Below are 18,459 nucleotides of genomic sequence, written 5' to 3'. Positions count from 1 at the left end.
CCTTTAAAACCAACACTCACTCAGATGGCAACCGTGCTAAGTGTTTAAACAGAATAAACAGCAATGAAGCACATGGAGATTCCAGTTTTAAATAGGGCGGTTCTGAGAACTCCTGCGTCAGGAGCTGACGTCTGAAGGCAAAATACACACTCTCCAGTGGAGGAAGAGATGTCCTGGCAGCTGCCCCCAGAAGAGCCCAAGCCAGGAGGCAGGAACATGGTGCACTTTCCAGGAACAGCAGAGAAGCAAGTGTGTAGTAGCTCTGACAAAGGCTGAATGGGGAGGCTTAGGGGGACAGGATAAAGGGAAAAGTGAAGAGGCTAGGTAGGTCTTCCAGGATCCTTAAGGCGTTGTGAGCAGAGCAAGAATTTTGCATCTGTAAAATGTGTACACCGCGCATCTTCCACCAGAGACGGTCTCCAGAGTGTCCGGAAGATACTCAAAAGTCCTAAGGCGAAAAACAAATAGGACTTTCCCTGCCCTTAAAGTTTCCCGTTACCCTGCCTCTGCAGGAAGAGGCGGGCACAGCCAGTCAGTCAGTTTTGGCGTTGCCATAACAACCTCCCTAGGCCCAAGACTCACAACTCCAGCTGCAGGTAGAGAGTGAAGTCCAAGGCTGCTGTTACAGGTGAGCCGGGTGGATGCAGGGGCTGGAGCTCTGGAATGACCCCAGCTGTCTGTCCCCTCCCCTCCAGTGTCCACAGAGCTCTCCTTAGGTTTTTGTTTTTGTTTTTGTTTTGTTTTGTTTTGTTTTCTTGTTTTTTTGAGACAGGGTTTCTCTGTATAGCCCTGGCTGTCCTGGAACTCACTCCGTAGACCAGGCTGGCCTCGAACTCAGAAATCTGCCTGCCTCTGCATCCTGAGTGTTGGGATTAAAAGGCGTGGGCCACCATGCCCCGCACAAGTGCTGCTCTTAACCACTGGGCGATCCTCTCCTCTAGTTTCTGCTTTTTTTCAAGACAGGGTCTCACTCCCAAGCTGACCTCAGACTTGTGGTGATTCCTCTGCCTCAGCTTTCCAGCAGTTAGGATTACGGGTTGCATTACAACTCCCAGCATCTCTTTGCCCTTAGTTGAGGACCTACTATGTGCGGGCACTGGGTGCAGTGAGAAACAGAAAAACACATGGCCCTAGTCATCTCTGCTGAGAATGGTGGCCAGAGCAGGGGTGCTTTCAGAGGGAAAAGGTTGTTTGTTCTCGAAGGACATATAAAGATACTGGAAATGCAGATTGGTAGCCTCAGGATTCTGACAGCAGCACAAACCTTCCATACCATGGCTCCCCTCTCAAGTCCTCCACTCTCCATCTGAGGCCCTGCCAAGAAGCCAGATCTCTACACAACAATTAAAGGGCACGTGGAGAACTGCCGGTATGGGGCTGGAGAGATGGCTCATTGGTTAAGGCCACTGCCTGAGGACCAGTAGATAGAGTACTTGCTTGGCATATGTGAAGCCCTGGGCTTGATTCTAAGCACTGCATAAACCAAGCAAGATGGCTAATGCTTGCAATCCTAGCATTTAAGAGGTAGAGTTGGGAGGACCGCCAATTTAAAGTCATCCTGCATTGTGAGTCTGAGGCTAGCCTGGGTTACGTGAGACCCTGGATTGATAAAAGTCATTCTCAGCTACATTGGGAGTTTGAGTCTAACCTGTGCTACATGACGCCCTATCAGAAACAGAGAGGGGCAGAGAGAATGAATGAATGAATGAATGAATGAACTTGAGTGTAGTGGTACATGTCTTTTATCCCAGCACTCAGGAGGCAAGAAGAATAATGCAAATTAGGGGCTAGCCTGGTCTACATATGGTCTACATATGGAGTATGGAGTTCCATGTCAGCCAGGGCCACAGAGCCATAGCAAGACTCCATATTAAAAAAAAAAAAAAAGCTTTGTTTTGTTTTTGTTTGTTTGTTTGTTTTGGTTTTGGTTTTTTGGTTTTTCGAGACAGGGTTTCTCTGTGTAGCCCTGGCTGTCCTGGAACTCACTGTAGACCAGGCTGGCCTCGAACTCAGAAATCTGCCTGCCTCTGCCTCCTGAGTGCTGGGATTAAAGGCCTGTGCCAGTAGTCCCCTCTGTGGGAACAGAGGCTGTAAAACTTGCACAGGTAGCAGGCACAGTGTCCAACCTGAAGCACACAGTTTGTGAGGCTGACCCCGTGGGTGGATGCTAAGATACCATGACCTCTTAGAACTGGCTTCAACCTGAGGATATTTTGATTGGCAGCACCTGTGTGTGTGTGCTGCCGGTGCAAGGTTTAATGGGAGTGGATTTGTACAGCCTCAGAACCTACGGAGTATGTGGTTGTATTGTTGAGGGAGATTGCGGTCCCCAGGATGTAGATAAGAACGTTTTTATCACCCATGAGCCAGCTGGAAATACATGAACAATTCCCTCTGGAGATTCTGGGGACCTGAGGAAAACAGGTCAGGGCTCCCAGACATGGGGAGGAGCCCCTGGGCCACCCACTGTTTCCCTCTAGAGTCTAGGGCTCTACCAGATAAGAGTCGTAGGGCTCAGACGTGGAAGGATGACCAGTGAGCCGAGGGCTGTCCAACTGTTTGTTTTGAGACAAGGTCTCACTGTATAGCTAGACTTGCGGTCTGGGACAGTTAGTCACCATGAAATCAGTCTCTGATTTGTGGATCTCCCCTGCTGAAAGGCAACCCCTGAGCTTCATCTGTCCCGTCTACCAGGTACAGGTACATAGGGCAAGGGCTAACAGGGCAGGTGCTGGACCAGGGATGTTTCTGCAGTTTGTACAGACAGCAGCTGTCTGCCTGATACCCTCTGATACCCCTGGAGTGGTCCCAGTACTTGGTACCATCTGATCTTTCTTACTTCGAGTCTCTTCTACCAAAGTCGGTTCTGATTGGTCCTTCAAGTCATTAAGTCATCTGTGAGCATCATTTTTTCCCAGGGGCAGCTTCTCTCCAGTGTCATCACAATCCCTGGGTTCCAAAGGAATTATGCCATCACATCCCTGACAGATGGACCCTAGGAGAATGCAAGGGCAAAGACTATTGTGGGTCAGTCCAGCACAGAGGGATCCCCACTGAGGGCTCTTCACCTGCCCTGGGGACTCAGAACACACATGACCTGCCCTACTGGAACTCAGGCAGGCACCTCCCCAGGAAGTACCAGGATCCCCAGAATACACGGGAGTCACTGAGCCCCTGATGCCCCTACCTCTGCTAGCACCCCTGCAACACCACAGAGGCAGCCAGCATGCCGGTCACTAAGTGTCCAAGGAAAGTAGAGCCGCTGTGGAAAGGGTGGGACCGGAAAGCCCAGAAGAACGGACTGAGACACCAAGTGTTTGCTGTGAACGGCGATCACTACGTGGGCGAATGGAAGGGCAACTTGAAACACGGTAAGCTAAGCGGGAGAGCCTCGAGGGATTAGTGGCCAGGGTGGGGTCAGAGTGGGTGGGCAATGCAAAACAAAACAAAAAGCACTGTACAGAGTCTATTAAGAACATAAGCGATCTTGTTCCCAACCCCACTTAGTGGGTAAATGTTGACCAGGACCGAGACCAGCAGGGGGCTGTGGCTCTGAAGTCCAAGTCAGCTCTGACTTCAGCTGAGCCAGAGTCTAGGGACAAAAAAAAAAAAAAAAAAAAAAAAAAAAAAAAAATGGGGTAGGGATCATCAGAAGCCAGCCCAAAGCTGGGTGGGGTTTTGGGGGTGCTGGGTCGCTCTCTGTCTTCTGACAGGGTAGCAGAGCCTGGGGTTGGTTGAAAAGGTCAACACATTAAGAAAATGACTTGCAGTAGGCGTTGTGGGCTTCAGATGCTGCCCTGATGCTCTGCAGATGGTGGGGGCACAAGGTCTGGGCCTCAAGACACAGGCTGGACCTAACCAACCCCCAGAAGTAACTGAGTGACCATGATTACTCCTGTATGCCTGGACTCAAGTCTTAACCAGCAGGGGGCGAATGGGTTCTGGCCGATACATTGCAAATCACGGTTGTCCATGAGGGATGGGGGTGGGGCGGGGAATGACAGGACTCTATTTAAAAGCTCTAGTCTTGCAATTTCAGACTTTAATCACTTTCTTCTCCTGCCTTCCTGGGTTATCTACACTAGAATCCCTGAGCCTGCATTGTTAAGAATCCCTCATCTGTCGGTTTTCTCCTCTGTTAAGTGGCAACAATGTCTCTTTATAAAGTACACGCAGCAAGATTGCCCAGAGCAAGGGTGCTCGGGGAGACTCTGCAAGGTAGACTAACCATCACATTTCCCAAATGAGGTGACCTGGGAAGAAGTAACTACTGAAGAGGTGGTATTAGGCTATAGAGGGCACCAGAGAGGGGAAGGGAGGGAGTAATGGGAAGACAGGAGCAGGGTGATGTTTGAGCTAGGCAGAAAGGATAAAGATGTGTCCAGGTTGAGGGGCATTTCTTCTTTTTTTTGGGGGGGGGGGTCGAGACAGGGTTTCTCTGTGTAGCCCTGGCTGTCCTGGAACTCACTCTGTAGACCAGGCTGGCCTCGAACTCAGAAATCCGCCTGCAGGCGTTCACCACCACTGCCCGGAAAGGGGCATTTCTTCTAAAATTTAGAGCTTAAGCTGTAGAATTAGAATTGTAACTTGACTGAGGGACAGACTAGAAGTCAGTGTAGCTGAACAAAGAGTAATGGGAGAGAACGTGGGTCAGAATTGGATGTGGTTTTATTAGACCTATAATCCCAGTTACTGGCTCAGGAGTCTGAGGCAGGGAGATCAAGGCTGGGCTATGACCCTATCTCTAGGATCCCCCTCCCCCAAAGCAAGTTGGGGTTGGGGAAGCCAGGTATAATGGTGCATTCCTGTAGTGCCCAAGTGCTTGGAAGACAATATGTAGGGAGATCAGGGGTTCAAGGCCAGCTTCAGCTACACGAGACCTTATCTCAAAACAAAAATAAAATTTAAAAAGAGAGAAAGGAAAGAAAGAAGGAAGGAAGGAAGCGGCCAGCTGCGGTGTCTCATACCTTTAGTTCCAATACTCCAGAGGCAGACGCAGAATGATGTTAGTGAGTTCAAGGCCAGGCTGCTCTACCTGGCAAGTTCCAGTGCAGCTGGGGCTGCATAATGAGACCCTGTCTCAAAAACAAAGCAAAGGGCTGGTGAGATGGTTCAGCAGTTAAGAGCACTGACTGCTCTTCCGAAGGTCATGAGTTCAAATCCCAGCAACCACATGGTGCCTCACAACCATCTGTAATGAGATCTGTTGCTCTCTTCTGGGGTGTCTGAAGACAGCTACAGTGTACTTACATATAATAAATAAATAAATCTTAAAAAAAAAAACAAAGCAAAACACAGAGAGGGGGGGAGAGAGAGAGAGAGAGAGAGAACACTCATGTCTGTAGAGCTAAGTATCTAATAAATATATTGTGCCTCGTGGACCATGGTGAGCCTTGTCTTCTTTAAGATCTATTTTATTTTATGTGCATGAGTGTTTTTGCCTTGATGTGTATGTATGTATGTATGTATGTATATGCAGCATGTGAGAGTCTGGTGCCTATGGAGTTCAGAAGAGGGTGTCAGATCCCTCTGGAACCGGGGTTACAGGTGGTTGTGAGCTGCCATTTGGATGCTGGGGACAGAACTCAGGTCCTCTGCAAAGGCAGCAAGTGCTCTTAACCACTGAGCCACCTCTCCCCAAGCCCTGTCTCTCTTTGTTGCAGGACAAACATGGTTGAAAAGAAGGGGACAGGCTAGCAGCACTGTGCTGGATGAAGGGTGAGTTTGCCCTTGTCAGGGATAGCCTAGATCAAATTTTATCTCCCAGTGTGAATATCTTATTTCACAATATTTCAAATATTATTAGGCAAATGAGATAAGCCTGAGGCCCTACCTGCTCTAGATTTAAAAACCCAAGGGTTGGGCTGGAGAGAGAGTTCAGCAGTTAAGAGCAAGTATTGCTCTCTGGTCTTGATGGTACACACCTTTAATCCCAGTACTCAGGAGGCAGAGGTAGATCTCTGAGCTGGAGGCCAACCTGATTTACATGGCAAGTTTTAGGCTAGTCTGTTGTACACAACGTAGCTGGGCCTCAAAAACAAACAAAAAAAGCTGAGAACCTGAATTCAGTTCCCAGCATCCACATCTAGTGCCTCAGAGTCACAAGGAACTTTGGCTCTGGGGGGTTTGGCGCCCTCTTTTGGCCTCTCTAGGTACTAGAGTCACATGGCATGTTCACAAACACACACACACATAAAAAATGTTTAAAAACGTTCTTTTATAAATAAAATTTAAAATACAAGAGCCAGAGCCGGGCGTGGTGGCGCACGCCTTTAATCCCAGCACTCGGGAGGTAGAGGCAGGCGGATTTCTGAGTTCGAGGCCAGCCTGGTCTACAAAGTGAGTTCCAGGACAGCCAGAGATATACAGAGAAACCCTGTCTCGAAAAACCAAAAAAAAAAAAAAAAAATACAAGAGCCAGAAATATAGCTCAGTGGCTATGTTAGGTTTCAAGTTCCAATTGTTGTGCTAAACACTATGGCCAAAAGCAACTTGGAGAGGAAAGGGTTTATTTTGGCTTATATTTCCACATCAAGGTTCATCATTAAAGAAAGTCAGGGCAGGGGCTGGTGAGATGGCTCAGCGATTAAGAGCACTAACTGCTCTTCCAAAGGTTCTGAGTTCAAATCCCAGCAACCACATAGTGGGTCACAACCATCTGTAATGAGATCTGACGGTCTCTTCTGGTGTGTTTGAAGACAGCTATAGTATACTTAGATATAATAATAAATAAATCTTTGGGCAGGAGGGAGCAGAAATCCTAAATTCAATTCCCAGCAACCACATGAAGGCTCACAACCATCTGCATCTGTACAGCTCCAGTGCATTCATATACATAAAATAAATAAATCTTAAAAAACAAAACAAAACAAAAACCCCAAAACAAGAAAGTTCAAGGCAAGAACCTGGAGGCAGGAGCTGATGCAGAGGCCATGGTGGAGTACTGCTTACTGACTTGCTCTTCATGGATTGCCCACCCCTGCTGTGCTGTCTTCTTTTAGATTTACTTGTTTTATGTGAGTAGTTTGCCTGTATGTATGTGTGTGCACCATGTTCACGTCTAACATGAAGGTTTTTTTTTTTTTAAAGATTTATTTATTTATTATATGTAAGTACACTGTAGCTGTCTTCAGACACTCCAGAAGAGGGCGCCAGATCTCGTTACGGATGGTTGTGAGCCACCATGTGGTTGCTGGGATTTGAACTCTGGACCTTCGGAAGAGCAGTCGGGTGCTCTTACCCAGTGAGCCATCTCACCAGCCCTAACATGAAGGTTTTAAGGCAAGAGTGTTGGGAACCGGACCCTGATTCTGTAAGAACTGCAACAGGTCCTAACCGTTAGGCCATCTCTCCAGCCACCCCCATCCAAGCCTGCTTTCGCACAGCACCCAGGCTCTCTAACACAGAGACACAGAGGTGACAGCACCCACAGTGAGCTGGGGCCCCCCCACACCCGCCACCAATCAAGAAAATGCCCTACAGGCCAATCTGATGGAGACTTTTTTTTCCCCTCTTCAAAACCAACTCTGGCTTATGTCAAGTAGCTAACAGGGCAGTAAACAGCTTACCTAGTGTAAGTGGAGCCTTGCATTTGATCCACAGCATTATAAAAATATAGAAATGAAGTGTACAAAAATCTAAGGAAAAGACTCTCACTGCCTCAGCCCTGGGTCAGACTGTTTTCTCTTTCTTGGAGTTTGTAACCAGAAGATGGCAGAGAAAATCCTATGAAGGGATGGTGGGTGATGCTCGACACTAATAAGAGTTTTCCCCATAGTCAAAAGAAATTTCCAGAGGGCTGGAAGTAATCCGAGGATATTTTTCTTCATGTCCCTATCCATACTGGGAGGCACCTGGCTTTCATTGTTCCTGTGACAGATCACCCTTCAGAGACCTCGACCAAAAGCAAGAACACTTTTCCTTGCTACCTCTGGGGCCTGTCAGCAGCTCTTGATTTAGGTTCGTTTATGGAATGGAAAAGGAGACGGAAAACTCCGGCCTGCTAATGAGTCAACGGGAGAGTTGAGGACGTCTATACGCAGACTTGATACGGATGCTTGCTTTCGATGCTTGCTTTCATGATAACTCTTCATTCATTCATTCATTCCTTGGATTCATTGAAATCAAACTGATGGCCAGGAGTGACAGCACATAGCTACCAAGCCCTTAAGAGGCATAGGTGGGAGGATGAGTTTGAGGGCTGGGACATAGGACAAGATCCTGTCTTTAAAATCCACAACACTGGGATGTAGCTGTAAGTTGGTAAAATGCTTCACTGACATGCCCAAGGCCTTGGTTTGAGCCTCAGTATGACCTAAGTGTATGTATGGTGGGTACAGATGAGAACAGACATTATTACCACAGCATGTATGTGGATGATAAGCAAGGAACTTTTGCCAGTAAGCCCTTTCCTCCCACTGTGGGTTCCAGAGAGCAAACTCAAGTATTGGCTTGCAGGGCTAGTGCTTTTTACCCCAATGAGCCATCTCTCCCGCCCTGACTTACTTAGTTATCAACTATAATCACAATGCTGTACTTTGGTCCTCCAAAATGTTACGCTATGATAGCCTTTGACACACATCTCCCTCTTTCTTCCCAGCTGCTGACATCCATCATTCTAGTCTCTATTTCTATGACATTGACTTCCCCACATAAAAGTGACATCACTTGATACTGGTCTTTCTGAATCTGGCTTATTTTGCTTTTTTATTTTGCCCCATCTTTCGAGACAGGCTTTCTCTGTGTAGCCCCTGTTGTTCTGGAACTCACTCTGTAGACCAGGCTGGCCTCGAACTCAGAAATCCACCTACCTCTGCCTCCCGGGTGCTGGGATTAAAGGTGTGTGCTACCGAGGCACAGCTTTTTTACATTGCTCATCCTAAGGTCCTTCTTGTTCATCCACATTGTAAAGGGCAGGGTTTATTTTATTTATTTCACTGCTGGGAATTGAACCTGTGTCCTCACATCATTTCCTGGCCCCCTTTTACTTTCTCTTTGAGATAGAGTCTCTAGCCATTGCCCGTATCAGTCTGGCTGTTCAACAACGGGCAGGAGCATCACTGTTTTTTCAACACGGAACTTTCCTTTCTTCTGCATGCTGACAGTCTAAAGATGAGGCACAGACCCTATTCTGTTCAGGGTAGAGATCCCCGAGGTCTGGACTGGCATGTGGCTTCCAACTTCAGGGTGGCAGCCCTCTGCAGTGTTGGCCCATCCGTGTGTCACCAGGGAAAGGAACACAGGTCTGGAAGAAGAGTGGCGCGGTCTATGAAGGGGATTGGAAGTTTGGGAAGCGAGATGGTTATGGATCCCTCAGTCATCCTGATCCAGAGACCGGAAAACTCAGGAGAGTGTATTCAGGCTGGTGGAAAGGCGATAAGAAATCGGTGAGTGGTTTCCCAGCATGCCTTGTTTGTAGGCGAGGGGAAGAGCCAGGCTTTGTGTGGGGGAGGGGGGGTGAAGGTGGGAGGTGGACCGAGAGACAGTGGCTTCCTGGGTGGGAGAAGGAAGGGGTGGAGGGAGGGACTGGAGTGCTTTTCAAAACAAACCAAGAAAACAGGAAACAAGAGAAGTGGGGGGCCCCAGGAAGGAACCCTTTAAAAACCTTACAGCTTCAAGGAGGCAGCAGGCAGTCTCCCCCACCCTCTTCCCCCTGGTTTCCTGGCTTTCTTCTTCCCTTACCCAATTCTGAGAATCCTCCTCCTCCTGCTGCTGCTGGCGGAGTCAAATGGGAGGCTAGGAAGCAGGGCATGGAGGGTCAGAGCTGGAATCTCAGCATCCTGAAGGTGGAGGGAGTTTCGGGTTAGCCTGAGCTACATAGAGAGAGACCCTGACTGAAAACAGGGAGCAAGGACAAGAGAGGACGCAGAGGAGGAGGAGCTAGGCAGAGGAAATTCCACAAATATTCATCCTACTGCAGATATATTTAAAAAAAGAAAAGAAACAAACTTGTATTGGTCCTTGCTATAAGCCATGGAGTCTGATAGTTCTAAATGTTACTGCTGAACAGTTACTATAATGGTACTTGAGTTCTTAAATTAAAAGCTTTGTCGTCATTGGTCTTCCGTTTCACTAAGACTTTCAGTGAGGTGAAGCACCTAGCCTGGGGTTGGTGACACAGCTAGCCAGCTGCAGAGCCCAGGATTTCATGTTCTTTGCTTCCGGGAGGGGTGGGGGGCAGGGGTGGTGGTGGGGAAGACTGAACCTAAAACAAATGATTTGCCTTTAATGGAGAGTTTGCAGTGGTTTCCCTGTGGTTGGGAGATCAATGAATCTAGCCTAGAAAATACAGGGCAGGAGGTCATATCCAAAGCAGCAAGGCTAGCCCAGTAGACATGAGATGGTAGGGAGGAATAACAAAGATAGCAAGCAGCAGACCTTATTTGCTCTGGGGGAGAGAAAGAGAGTAGTGAAAGATGGCATTGGGATTTTGAGGTACTGACTTAGTGCTACTTAACCAAGCCACTTTGAGCGTGATCTCCAATAGTCTTTGATTTCCCACTGTTGGTCTCCAAATGTAACATTTATGTTTCTAAGTAGCCAGTTGAATAGAGACTGAATGTAATCAGAGTTGGGTGGGTGATCCTACAGGGTATATAAAATATCCTTCTGGTGGCTGTATGGAGGGGGTATGGAAGTGGGGCCAGAGATAAGGCGACCAGAGAAGAGAAATTATGCGGGCGGTCTGAAGGCGGTGCACGAAAGGAGCTGAATTCTTTGACCTCTACTAGGAAAGCCGGCTGGAGGGGACTCAGGTGTGAGAGTTGGCAAATAGTGGGACACCTTCCTACTTTCAGGGGTATGGGATCCAGTTTTTCGGACCCAAGGAGTATTACGAGGGTGAGTGGTGTAACAACCAGCGCAGCGGGTGGGGACGCATGTACTACAACAACGGCGACATCTACGAGGGCCAGTGGCAGAACGACAAGCCTGAAGGGGAGGGCATGTTGCGGCTGAGTGAGTGCCCTGCCCCCAAGAAACCACGCCCCAACGCTTCCTGGCCCCGCCCCGTCCCCGAAAGATCTCCTCCCAGACTCGCTGCCCCAACGGCCATAATACTTGTCCCATAGACACCAGTCTTGTTGGCCCTGAAAAAGTGAGATTCTGACTTTCAACGAGATCCAAATAAGCTGAGGCCCTGGATCAGCTGGGGTGGGCAGAGGTGTGGTCAGTCTGTCTGTCTGTCTGTCTTGTAGTCCCTATACTCAGCTGGGAGCCTGCCTTCCGTGAGCCTCCCCTATGCTTAAGCTGGGTTTAGTGAGCTCTTGGTAAGCAGAACAAATGTTCCGAGGAACTTCTCATGGCCTGGATTCTGGGCAAGAGTGCATGTATTCAGATCCTGGTGTGAGCCCGCGCTAGCTCTAGGACGCCAGACAATTTGCTTCAGTTTCCTTGTGGTTAACAAATAACTATTTTATTATATTATGATTTATTTTTTTAATGGAGGACCTGTGAGTTGGCTCAGTGGGTAACGGCGCTTGCACACAGGCCTGACCACCTGAGTTTGATCCTGGGTCCCACAAGGTAGGAGGAGAGAACTGGTTCTCCAGTGTTGGCCTCTCACCCCCATACACGCGTGTTACACAAGGCACCGTGGTATGCAAGTGCCTGCATTTAACACAAACACACTAAAAAAATAAATTAAAATGAGAGGTAAGCAGGGTCCCTACATCTGGGATCAGCAGCACTGCTTTGACTTAGAACCCAGCCTGGGCTAGCCAAGGGGAGAAATGCTGTCTCAGAAAATAAAACTCAAATAGTTTTAATCACAGTACTCGGGAAGCAGAGGCAAGTGGAGCTCTGAATTCTTGGTTTACGGAAGGAGTTTCAGGCCAAAGCTTGGGGGTGTGGAGCAGTTGCCTAGCACACTCCAAGTTTCTTGCAAAGTAACAAGAGAACAACAAAAACTTACACCACAAACCAGAAGCAGAGAGTAAGCATGTGCCAGGTTCTGGCTCCAACCTCAAAAAAAAAATCAAATCTCTTTCTCTCTCCCCTCCTTCTCCTCGCCACAGGTTTTCTCTGTATAGCCCTGGAACTCTCTTGGTAGATAAGGATGGGCTCGAACTCATAGATCCGCTTACCTCTGCCTTCTAAGTGCTGGGGTCAAAGCCGTGTACCACCGTAACTGGCAAAAATCAAATCTCTGGAAGTGGTTGAAGTAATGTTGGTGATGCTTAGGGACACTGCACCTCCTGCCATGTGCTTATTTAATGGGTCTCAGATAGCTAGCACACACTGGTCAGCAGCTGGGACCAGCGAGACCCAGCCTGACGTCCTAGCTCCCTCACTGTGCCTAGCACCCCTGCTTTCCTGTCTAGAGAACCGGAACCGGTATGAGGGCAGCTGGGAGAGAGGCATGAAGAACGGGCATGGGCGTTTCTTCCACCTGGACCATGGTCAGCTGTTTGAAGGCTTCTGGGTGGACAACGTGGCCAAGTGTGGCACCATGATCGACTTTGGCCGTGACGAGGCCCCTGAACCCACCCAGTTCCCCATTCCTAAGGTGGGTAGTCCTCCTGGGGCCCTGAAACCAGAGAAACAGAAACCGGCATCCAAGCTGGGCAGTGGTGGCGCACACCTTTAATCCCAGCACTCGGGAGGCAGAGGCAGGCGGATTTCTGTGTTTGAGGCCAGCCTGGTCTACAGAGTGAGTTCCAGGATAGCCAGGGCTACACAGAGAAACCCTGTCTCCAAAAACCAAACAAACAAAAAAACAAAAAAACAAAAAAAAAGAAAGAAAGAAAAGAAAAACGGGCATCGTCAAAGAACTAGAGATGAAGTTTTGTTTTTCAGCAACCAACCAGCCCCCCAACCTACCCTCCCCCGCTTTCATCCAGGTGGAGATTCTAGACCCAGATGGTGTGCTGAAGGAAGCGTTGGATAAGCTGATGAAGCCCGAGGAAGAGGAAGCCTCTCCGTGTCCCTGAACAATGCTGACCTTCTGATATCACTAACGGGCCGGGCATGACCAGAGAGGGCAAATCTCTTGCTTCCTTATAGTCCAGCTTTTCTTTCTTGGTTACTCCTCTCTGAAACACGAGTTCTTAGAAGACCCAGTGAAATCCAGTCCTGCCTAGTTTGCCTCGGTTGCGTTCTTAGCCTCCTGGGGTGGGCACTGAGCCGCAGTCAGGTTTGGGTTTGCCCCTTCTAAAGGATGTCAGAGGCGGCGATGGGCCCGTGGCCTGTACTAACAGTTGTTTGTGGGACCTTGTCCTGGGGTGGCTGTTAAGTTTCATGGCGAGGATGTTCGTGGTCGTGTTTCTAATCCTAACTCCAACATCCTCCCCACCTGTGCAGAGATCGGATCAAGGCTCAGGAGAAACTCTGGCCCTTGTCACCAAACTGCTCAGACCGGTGCGGCTCCTGCAGGAGGAGCACGCAGCGACTCTGGGCACGCCCTTGGCTCCCTCGGAGGGTACTGGCTCCTCCAGAGACTAGGTTTATTTTTTGCCAGTGGAGGTGGGAGTATTGCTTCTCCCTGGCTGGTCTTGGGGACCCACTTGCTTAAAGCCTTTGCCCCTATGGCTTTATATGAGAGTGCATGAAAATAAAGAACGCGGTGGCCGTAATCCAAGGGCCTAGAGCTTGAGCAGGGGTGGGCAGGGTCTGAGGGAGAGGAAAGACAGCTTCATCAGCCCCGTTGATTTCTCCCCTCGTGTGTGTGTGGGGGTGTGAGTGGTGTGGGGGGTAGGGTGGGGGGACTTGAGGGTGCAAGGCAGAGGGGCAAGGAAGTGGCTTCAGTTCTACTACCCCTGAGGTAACCCTGAGAGGAGAGTGAGCCAGCACTCTGCCACAGTGGCCACCAAGATTTGAGATTTAAACGGGTTCTCACCTTCTTAGCCTAACCAAAGAATCCAGACGAAGCTTTAAAAACTGAGCATCTAGGGCAGACACGTGGCTTGTGCCTTAAATACAGGCACACAGGAAGCAGAGGCAGGTGGATCTCTGAGTTTGAGGCCAGCCTGGTCTACACAATGAGTAGGGGGTGAGTAGTGAAATCTTGTCTTAAAAAAAAAAACAAAAAACAAAAAAACAAACAACAACAACAACAAAAAAAACCCAGGCAGTGTTAGCACATGCCTTTAATCTCAGCATTTAGGAGGCAGAGGCAGGGGGATTTCTGAGTTTGAGGTCAGCCTGGTCTACAGAGTGAGTTCCAGGACAGCTAGGACTACACAGAGAAACCTTGTCTCAAAAATTAAAAAAAAAAAAAAATGGTAGTCAGATGGTGCATGCCTTTAATCCCAGCATCTCTGAGTTTTGCTTTTTTTGTTTTTTGTTTCTTTTACCCTACCATGTAAACAGGCTACAAAGGAATGACTCAATTCCAAGTCTGTCCACAAAGCTCTCAGCAAACACTCCAACTTAGTGAGGCGCAGCACTGGCTCACACCTATCATTCCAGCTTTCTGGAGATGGAGAGAAGAGAGTCCAAAGGTTTGATCCCAGTCTGGCCTCAGGCCCGAGTACAAAGGACAGCCTCACCAAACCAATAAAGCTCACACTATGAGGTTTTCTTTGCTCCTAAACTCTAAGGGTGGTGACTGGCTTCGAGGGTGTGGTACCGTCTGTGCCTGATGCCAAGATGTAGGATCAACATAACTAAAGGTGCAAAGTGCTGACTCGGTGTCAGGCCCTGTGGACAGCTTCAATTGCCTCTCCTGTGACTCTGTAATCCTGTGTGGTAGCCTACTGTCCTCTCTGCTGTTTTAGAGGAAACTGGTTCAAAAGTCTCCAAGCTAATCCTGAACCTAACCTATATATTCTTTTAAATCATTTTGTGTGTGTGTTTGGATGTTTGGATGTTTTGTCTGCATGCATGTCTGGTGCCCAAGAAGGTGTTATAGACAATTGCAAGCTGCCAAGTGGGTTCAGGGAATTAAAACAGGGTCCTCTGGCAGAAAGGCAGGTGCTCCTAACAGCTGAGCCATCTATCCAGCCCAGGCCTCTATATTCTCAGGGAGTGGAAGTGTATGTACAGAGTGTTACTAAGCATGGTGGTGCACACATCTCATTCTGGCACTTGGGAAGCCAAGGCAGGCGACTCTCTTCATCCTGGTCTACACAATTACGCTGCTTCACAAAAGGACGGGGCATGAGGATCCCCTTGTCTATTTATAAAAGCAATAAAATGACAACAGTAGTCACTTCTGGAGACAACAACTGGGGACAGGGATGGAGGACATTATTTGACTGGTGAAACTGGAAGCAAGTGAAAAGATAATCTACTGTAGCTGAACTAAAAGCGGCTCCAGTTTGAGTCCAGAGATCAACATGTCAGCCTGAATCAGCCGCTCATGGGTGATGGCGGTATTCGGGTATCTACATTCTACTAGCCAGCCTGGTAGACCCAGGAAACATGTCAAGGCTTGGGAATCATTGTCCAGGAGTAACTCCAGCAGGATCCCGGGTCTCTGCAGAAGCAGGAAGGTGGCTTGACACGTGAGCAGTCTCCAGGCTCCGCGGCGGAGCAGATTGCACTGAGGGACCCCTTCCCGGTTGTATATAGTGTCTCTCAGAGGATGGTCCTGGTGTGTAAGATGCTGGGATGCAGGGTGCATGGGAAGTGATGGGAGCAGAATGACTATTAGACCCTAAATGACTTTAATGGGCTATGATACAGCACAGTGGAGGATGTTTGCTTACTATGCGTGATGCACTGTAGGTTTGATTCTTAGCACCATTAGAAAGCAAACAAAACCACTTTATATATCGGGGTTTTAGGACGGATAGATACCTTAAAGTCAAGGCCTATGGGAGTCAGGTAACTTTGTTTTTAATTACATTTACTCTGTGTGTGTGTGTGTGCGCGCGCGCGCGCCTGAAAGACCCATGTTGCATGTGTGACAGAGGCCAACTAATAACTGACTCCCACCTATCATGCAGGTTCTGGGAAACCCAGGTGGTGTCAAACTTTGGGTGTTGCCCTGGTTGTCCTGGAACTGACTATAAAACAGGTTGGCTTTGAACTCAAGAGATCCGCCTGAATCCAGAGTACTGGGTTTAAAAAGTGTGAACTACCACCACCAGGCTTTGGGACAGGTTCCTTTATTTGGCTGAGCCATCTTGATCATTTGAGGGAAGTAGTTGAAAGTGGCCTGGCGTGAGACAAGAGGGAGTGGTGGGAAGTATAGCCAAGATAGGCCCTGGGTCATGGTACCTGCTCACTGGAGGTCTGCAAGGTAGGCCCAGTGCCCTTGGAACTTCCCATTCTTCCAGCGAAGCCAGAATCTGCCCAGAGTCGAGTCTTTGGAGGCCCTGGGCTCGGAGCCACCTTGCAGGTTGGAGTCCTAGCGAGTTACTAGTGAGTTAATCTTCACTGTCAACTTGACTGGATTAGGAAAAGCCCCAGGGATTAATAGAGCACCTCTGGGACTGTGCGGAGCATTTCCAAAGGCAATTAGCTCACAAGGTCTCTGACCTAATCGATGGCAGGGAGTCACTCCTCTGTGGCTCACAGGACAGCATTATTGGGAGGTGATGAGATGGGGGGGGGGAGCTGGATGAGGAGGTCAGAGTATCTTGTTATGGTTACTTCCTACTTCCCTTTGACTCTTGGCTACCATGGCATATTTCTACCCCCATGCCCTCTCCATCATGATGAAGTAACATCTCTGAGACCATTAGCCAAGATAAATCCTCTAAATTGCTTTTTTTTTTGCAGGGGGGGGGGGAACGCTTATCTGGTCATGTGACACAAAGACCTGTTACCTTAACTTTCTTGAACATCAGCTTTGGTTGCTGCACAGTGATGATTAACATCCTGAGAGGGATGCAGAGGGTCAAATGAACATCATGCAGTACTTAGAGCATCGCTCACCCCCAACATACACAATGGCTAACTAGACCTATTTTGTTGTTTCTGTTGGACTGACACACCCTCACGGGGTGTTCCTGCCGAAATGCACAATCCGATTATAACCATGAAAACAAAATCTCAAGAGAGGCTAAACTATAAGGCATTCTGAAAATCCATAGATCTGATTGCTTTAGGAAAAAATAAAAATGTTAATATCTGGGCTGGACAGATGGCTCAGGGGTAAAAAGGCACTGGCCGCTCCCACAGACGAGCCTAGGTCATTATTATTTTTTTTGAGACAGGGTTTCTCTGTGTAGCCCTGGCTGTCCTGGAACTCACTTTGTAGACCAGGCTGGCCTCGAACTCAGAAATCCGCCTGCCTCTGCCTCCCAAGTGCTGGGATTAAAGGTGTGCGCCACCACCACCAGGCATGACCCTAGTTTTGTTCCCAGCACCTACATGGTAGGTAGCTAACAACTACCTGTAAGTCCAGGTCTCAGGTGATGTGACACCCTCTCCTGGTCATCAGAGGCACTGAGTATATATGTGTTATACATACATGCACTCACACATACACATTTAAAAAAAATGTTCATGATGGGATAGGGAAGGTGGCTCAGTTCAGAGAGAGCCTGGGCAGCATTTGGGTGGCTCTGAATTTGTTCCCTAGTTCTGCAAGACCCTTGGTATGGCAGTGTGTACCTGTAAGCCCAGAAGTTGAGAGTTGGAGAAGTCTTAGTAGTTCAAGGTAATCTCCCACTACATACCAAGTTTGAGTCTAGCCTGGGCTACGTTCAGCTATCTTAATAAAACCTCCAAAGGTTCGGTTATTTGAAAAGATCAAGGCCATGGGACTGTTTCACATTAAAGGAGACAAGAAGCGACAACTGGTTACTACAAATGGTATGGAGGAAGAGGGATAGAGGGCTGGTGAGATGGCTCAGTGGGTAAGAGCACCTTCCGAAGGTCCAGAGTGCAAATCCCAGCAACCACATGGTGGCTCACAACCATCCGTAACGAGATCTGGCGCCCTCTTCTGGAGTGTCTGAAGACAGCTACAGTGTACTTACATATAAATAAATCTTTAAAAAAAAAAAAAAGGAAGAGGGATGGAGTAGGGGAGTTCCTAGGGCAAGTAGGAAACTGAACGTGAGTTATCAGGTGGTAAATGCAATATACAAATTCAACTCCCTAAATTTGGGGTGGCGATCTACACAGCACAGAGCCCTTGCTTAGCATCGAAGTAGCCCTTGATTTAACTCTCAGCATCCAATAAAGAGGACGTGTAGCATCACTGTGAATTCCTACATGTGGGAGGTGGATGTTCCTGAGAGACCAAGGCTCAGCCCAGGCTACATAAAATCCTGTTCTCAGGAATTGTGGCTATGTAAGGTAATACCTGGGTTTTAGAAGGTCCTGTTTAAGCGAACAAGGATTATCTGTGTGTTGGTGCAAGCATACATCATGTATGCGCTGGTGTGCAGTGAAGGCAGACGAGGCTGTCAGGTCCCCTGAAGCTGGAATTATAGGCCGCCTTATGTGGACACTGGCAACTGAATTCAAGTCTTCTTAGAAAGCAGCGAGCGCTCTTAACCACTGCTCTCTCTCTCTGATCTCAAGTAGTCCTAAAAAGATTTTATGTGTATATGTGTGGATAAA

The 18,459-nt window shown here is 48.4% G+C and overlaps 1 protein-coding gene across 3 annotated transcripts; it reads left to right on the top strand.

Moving 5' to 3' along the window:
* Positions 1-573: 573 nt before the first annotated feature.
* Morn3 (MORN repeat containing 3) lies at positions 574-13,554 on the top strand. Of its 3 annotated transcripts, none has more exons than XM_085836324.1 (6): positions 574-628; positions 3,197-3,371; positions 9,229-9,386; positions 10,797-10,956; positions 12,321-12,505; positions 12,840-13,552. In XM_085836324.1, the coding sequence occupies exons 2-6, from the start codon at positions 3,227-3,229 to the stop codon at positions 12,927-12,929; spliced, it is 738 nt and encodes a 245-aa protein (XP_085692450.1). In that variant the 5' UTR covers positions 574-628; positions 3,197-3,226; the 3' UTR covers positions 12,930-13,552. The 3 variants fall into 3 exon arrangements, with proteins under 3 accessions (XP_085692450.1, XP_021018909.1, XP_021018910.1); XM_021163250.2 differs by having other exon boundaries at positions 582-628; positions 2,919-3,371; positions 12,840-13,551; XM_021163251.3 differs by lacking the exons at positions 574-628; positions 3,197-3,371 and adding an exon at positions 5,663-5,718 and having other exon boundaries at positions 12,840-13,554.
* Positions 13,555-18,459: the final 4,905 nt, after the last annotated feature.

The sequence above is a fragment of the Mus caroli genome, unplaced genomic scaffold, assembly GCF_978045245.1.
Source record: "Mus caroli unplaced genomic scaffold, Mus_caroli_1 scaffold_4, whole genome shotgun sequence".
NCBI classification, from domain to species: domain Eukaryota; kingdom Metazoa; phylum Chordata; class Mammalia; order Rodentia; family Muridae; genus Mus; species Mus caroli.
Note: the sequence above shows the minus strand (reverse complement) of the source record. Positions and strands in the feature narration are given on the sequence as shown.

Coding starts and splice junctions, on each gene's coding strand:
- Morn3 (XM_085836324.1), top strand. CDS start 3,227: ATGCCGGTCACTAAGTGTCCAAGGAAAGTAGAGCCGCTGTGGAAAGGG. Junction 9,387..10,796: donor GGAAAGGCGATAAGAAATCG/GTGAGTGGTTTC, acceptor TCCTACTTTCAG/GGGTATGGGATCCAGTTTTT. Junction 12,506..12,839: donor CCCAGTTCCCCATTCCTAAG/GTGGGTAGTCCT, acceptor GCTTTCATCCAG/GTGGAGATTCTAGACCCAGA.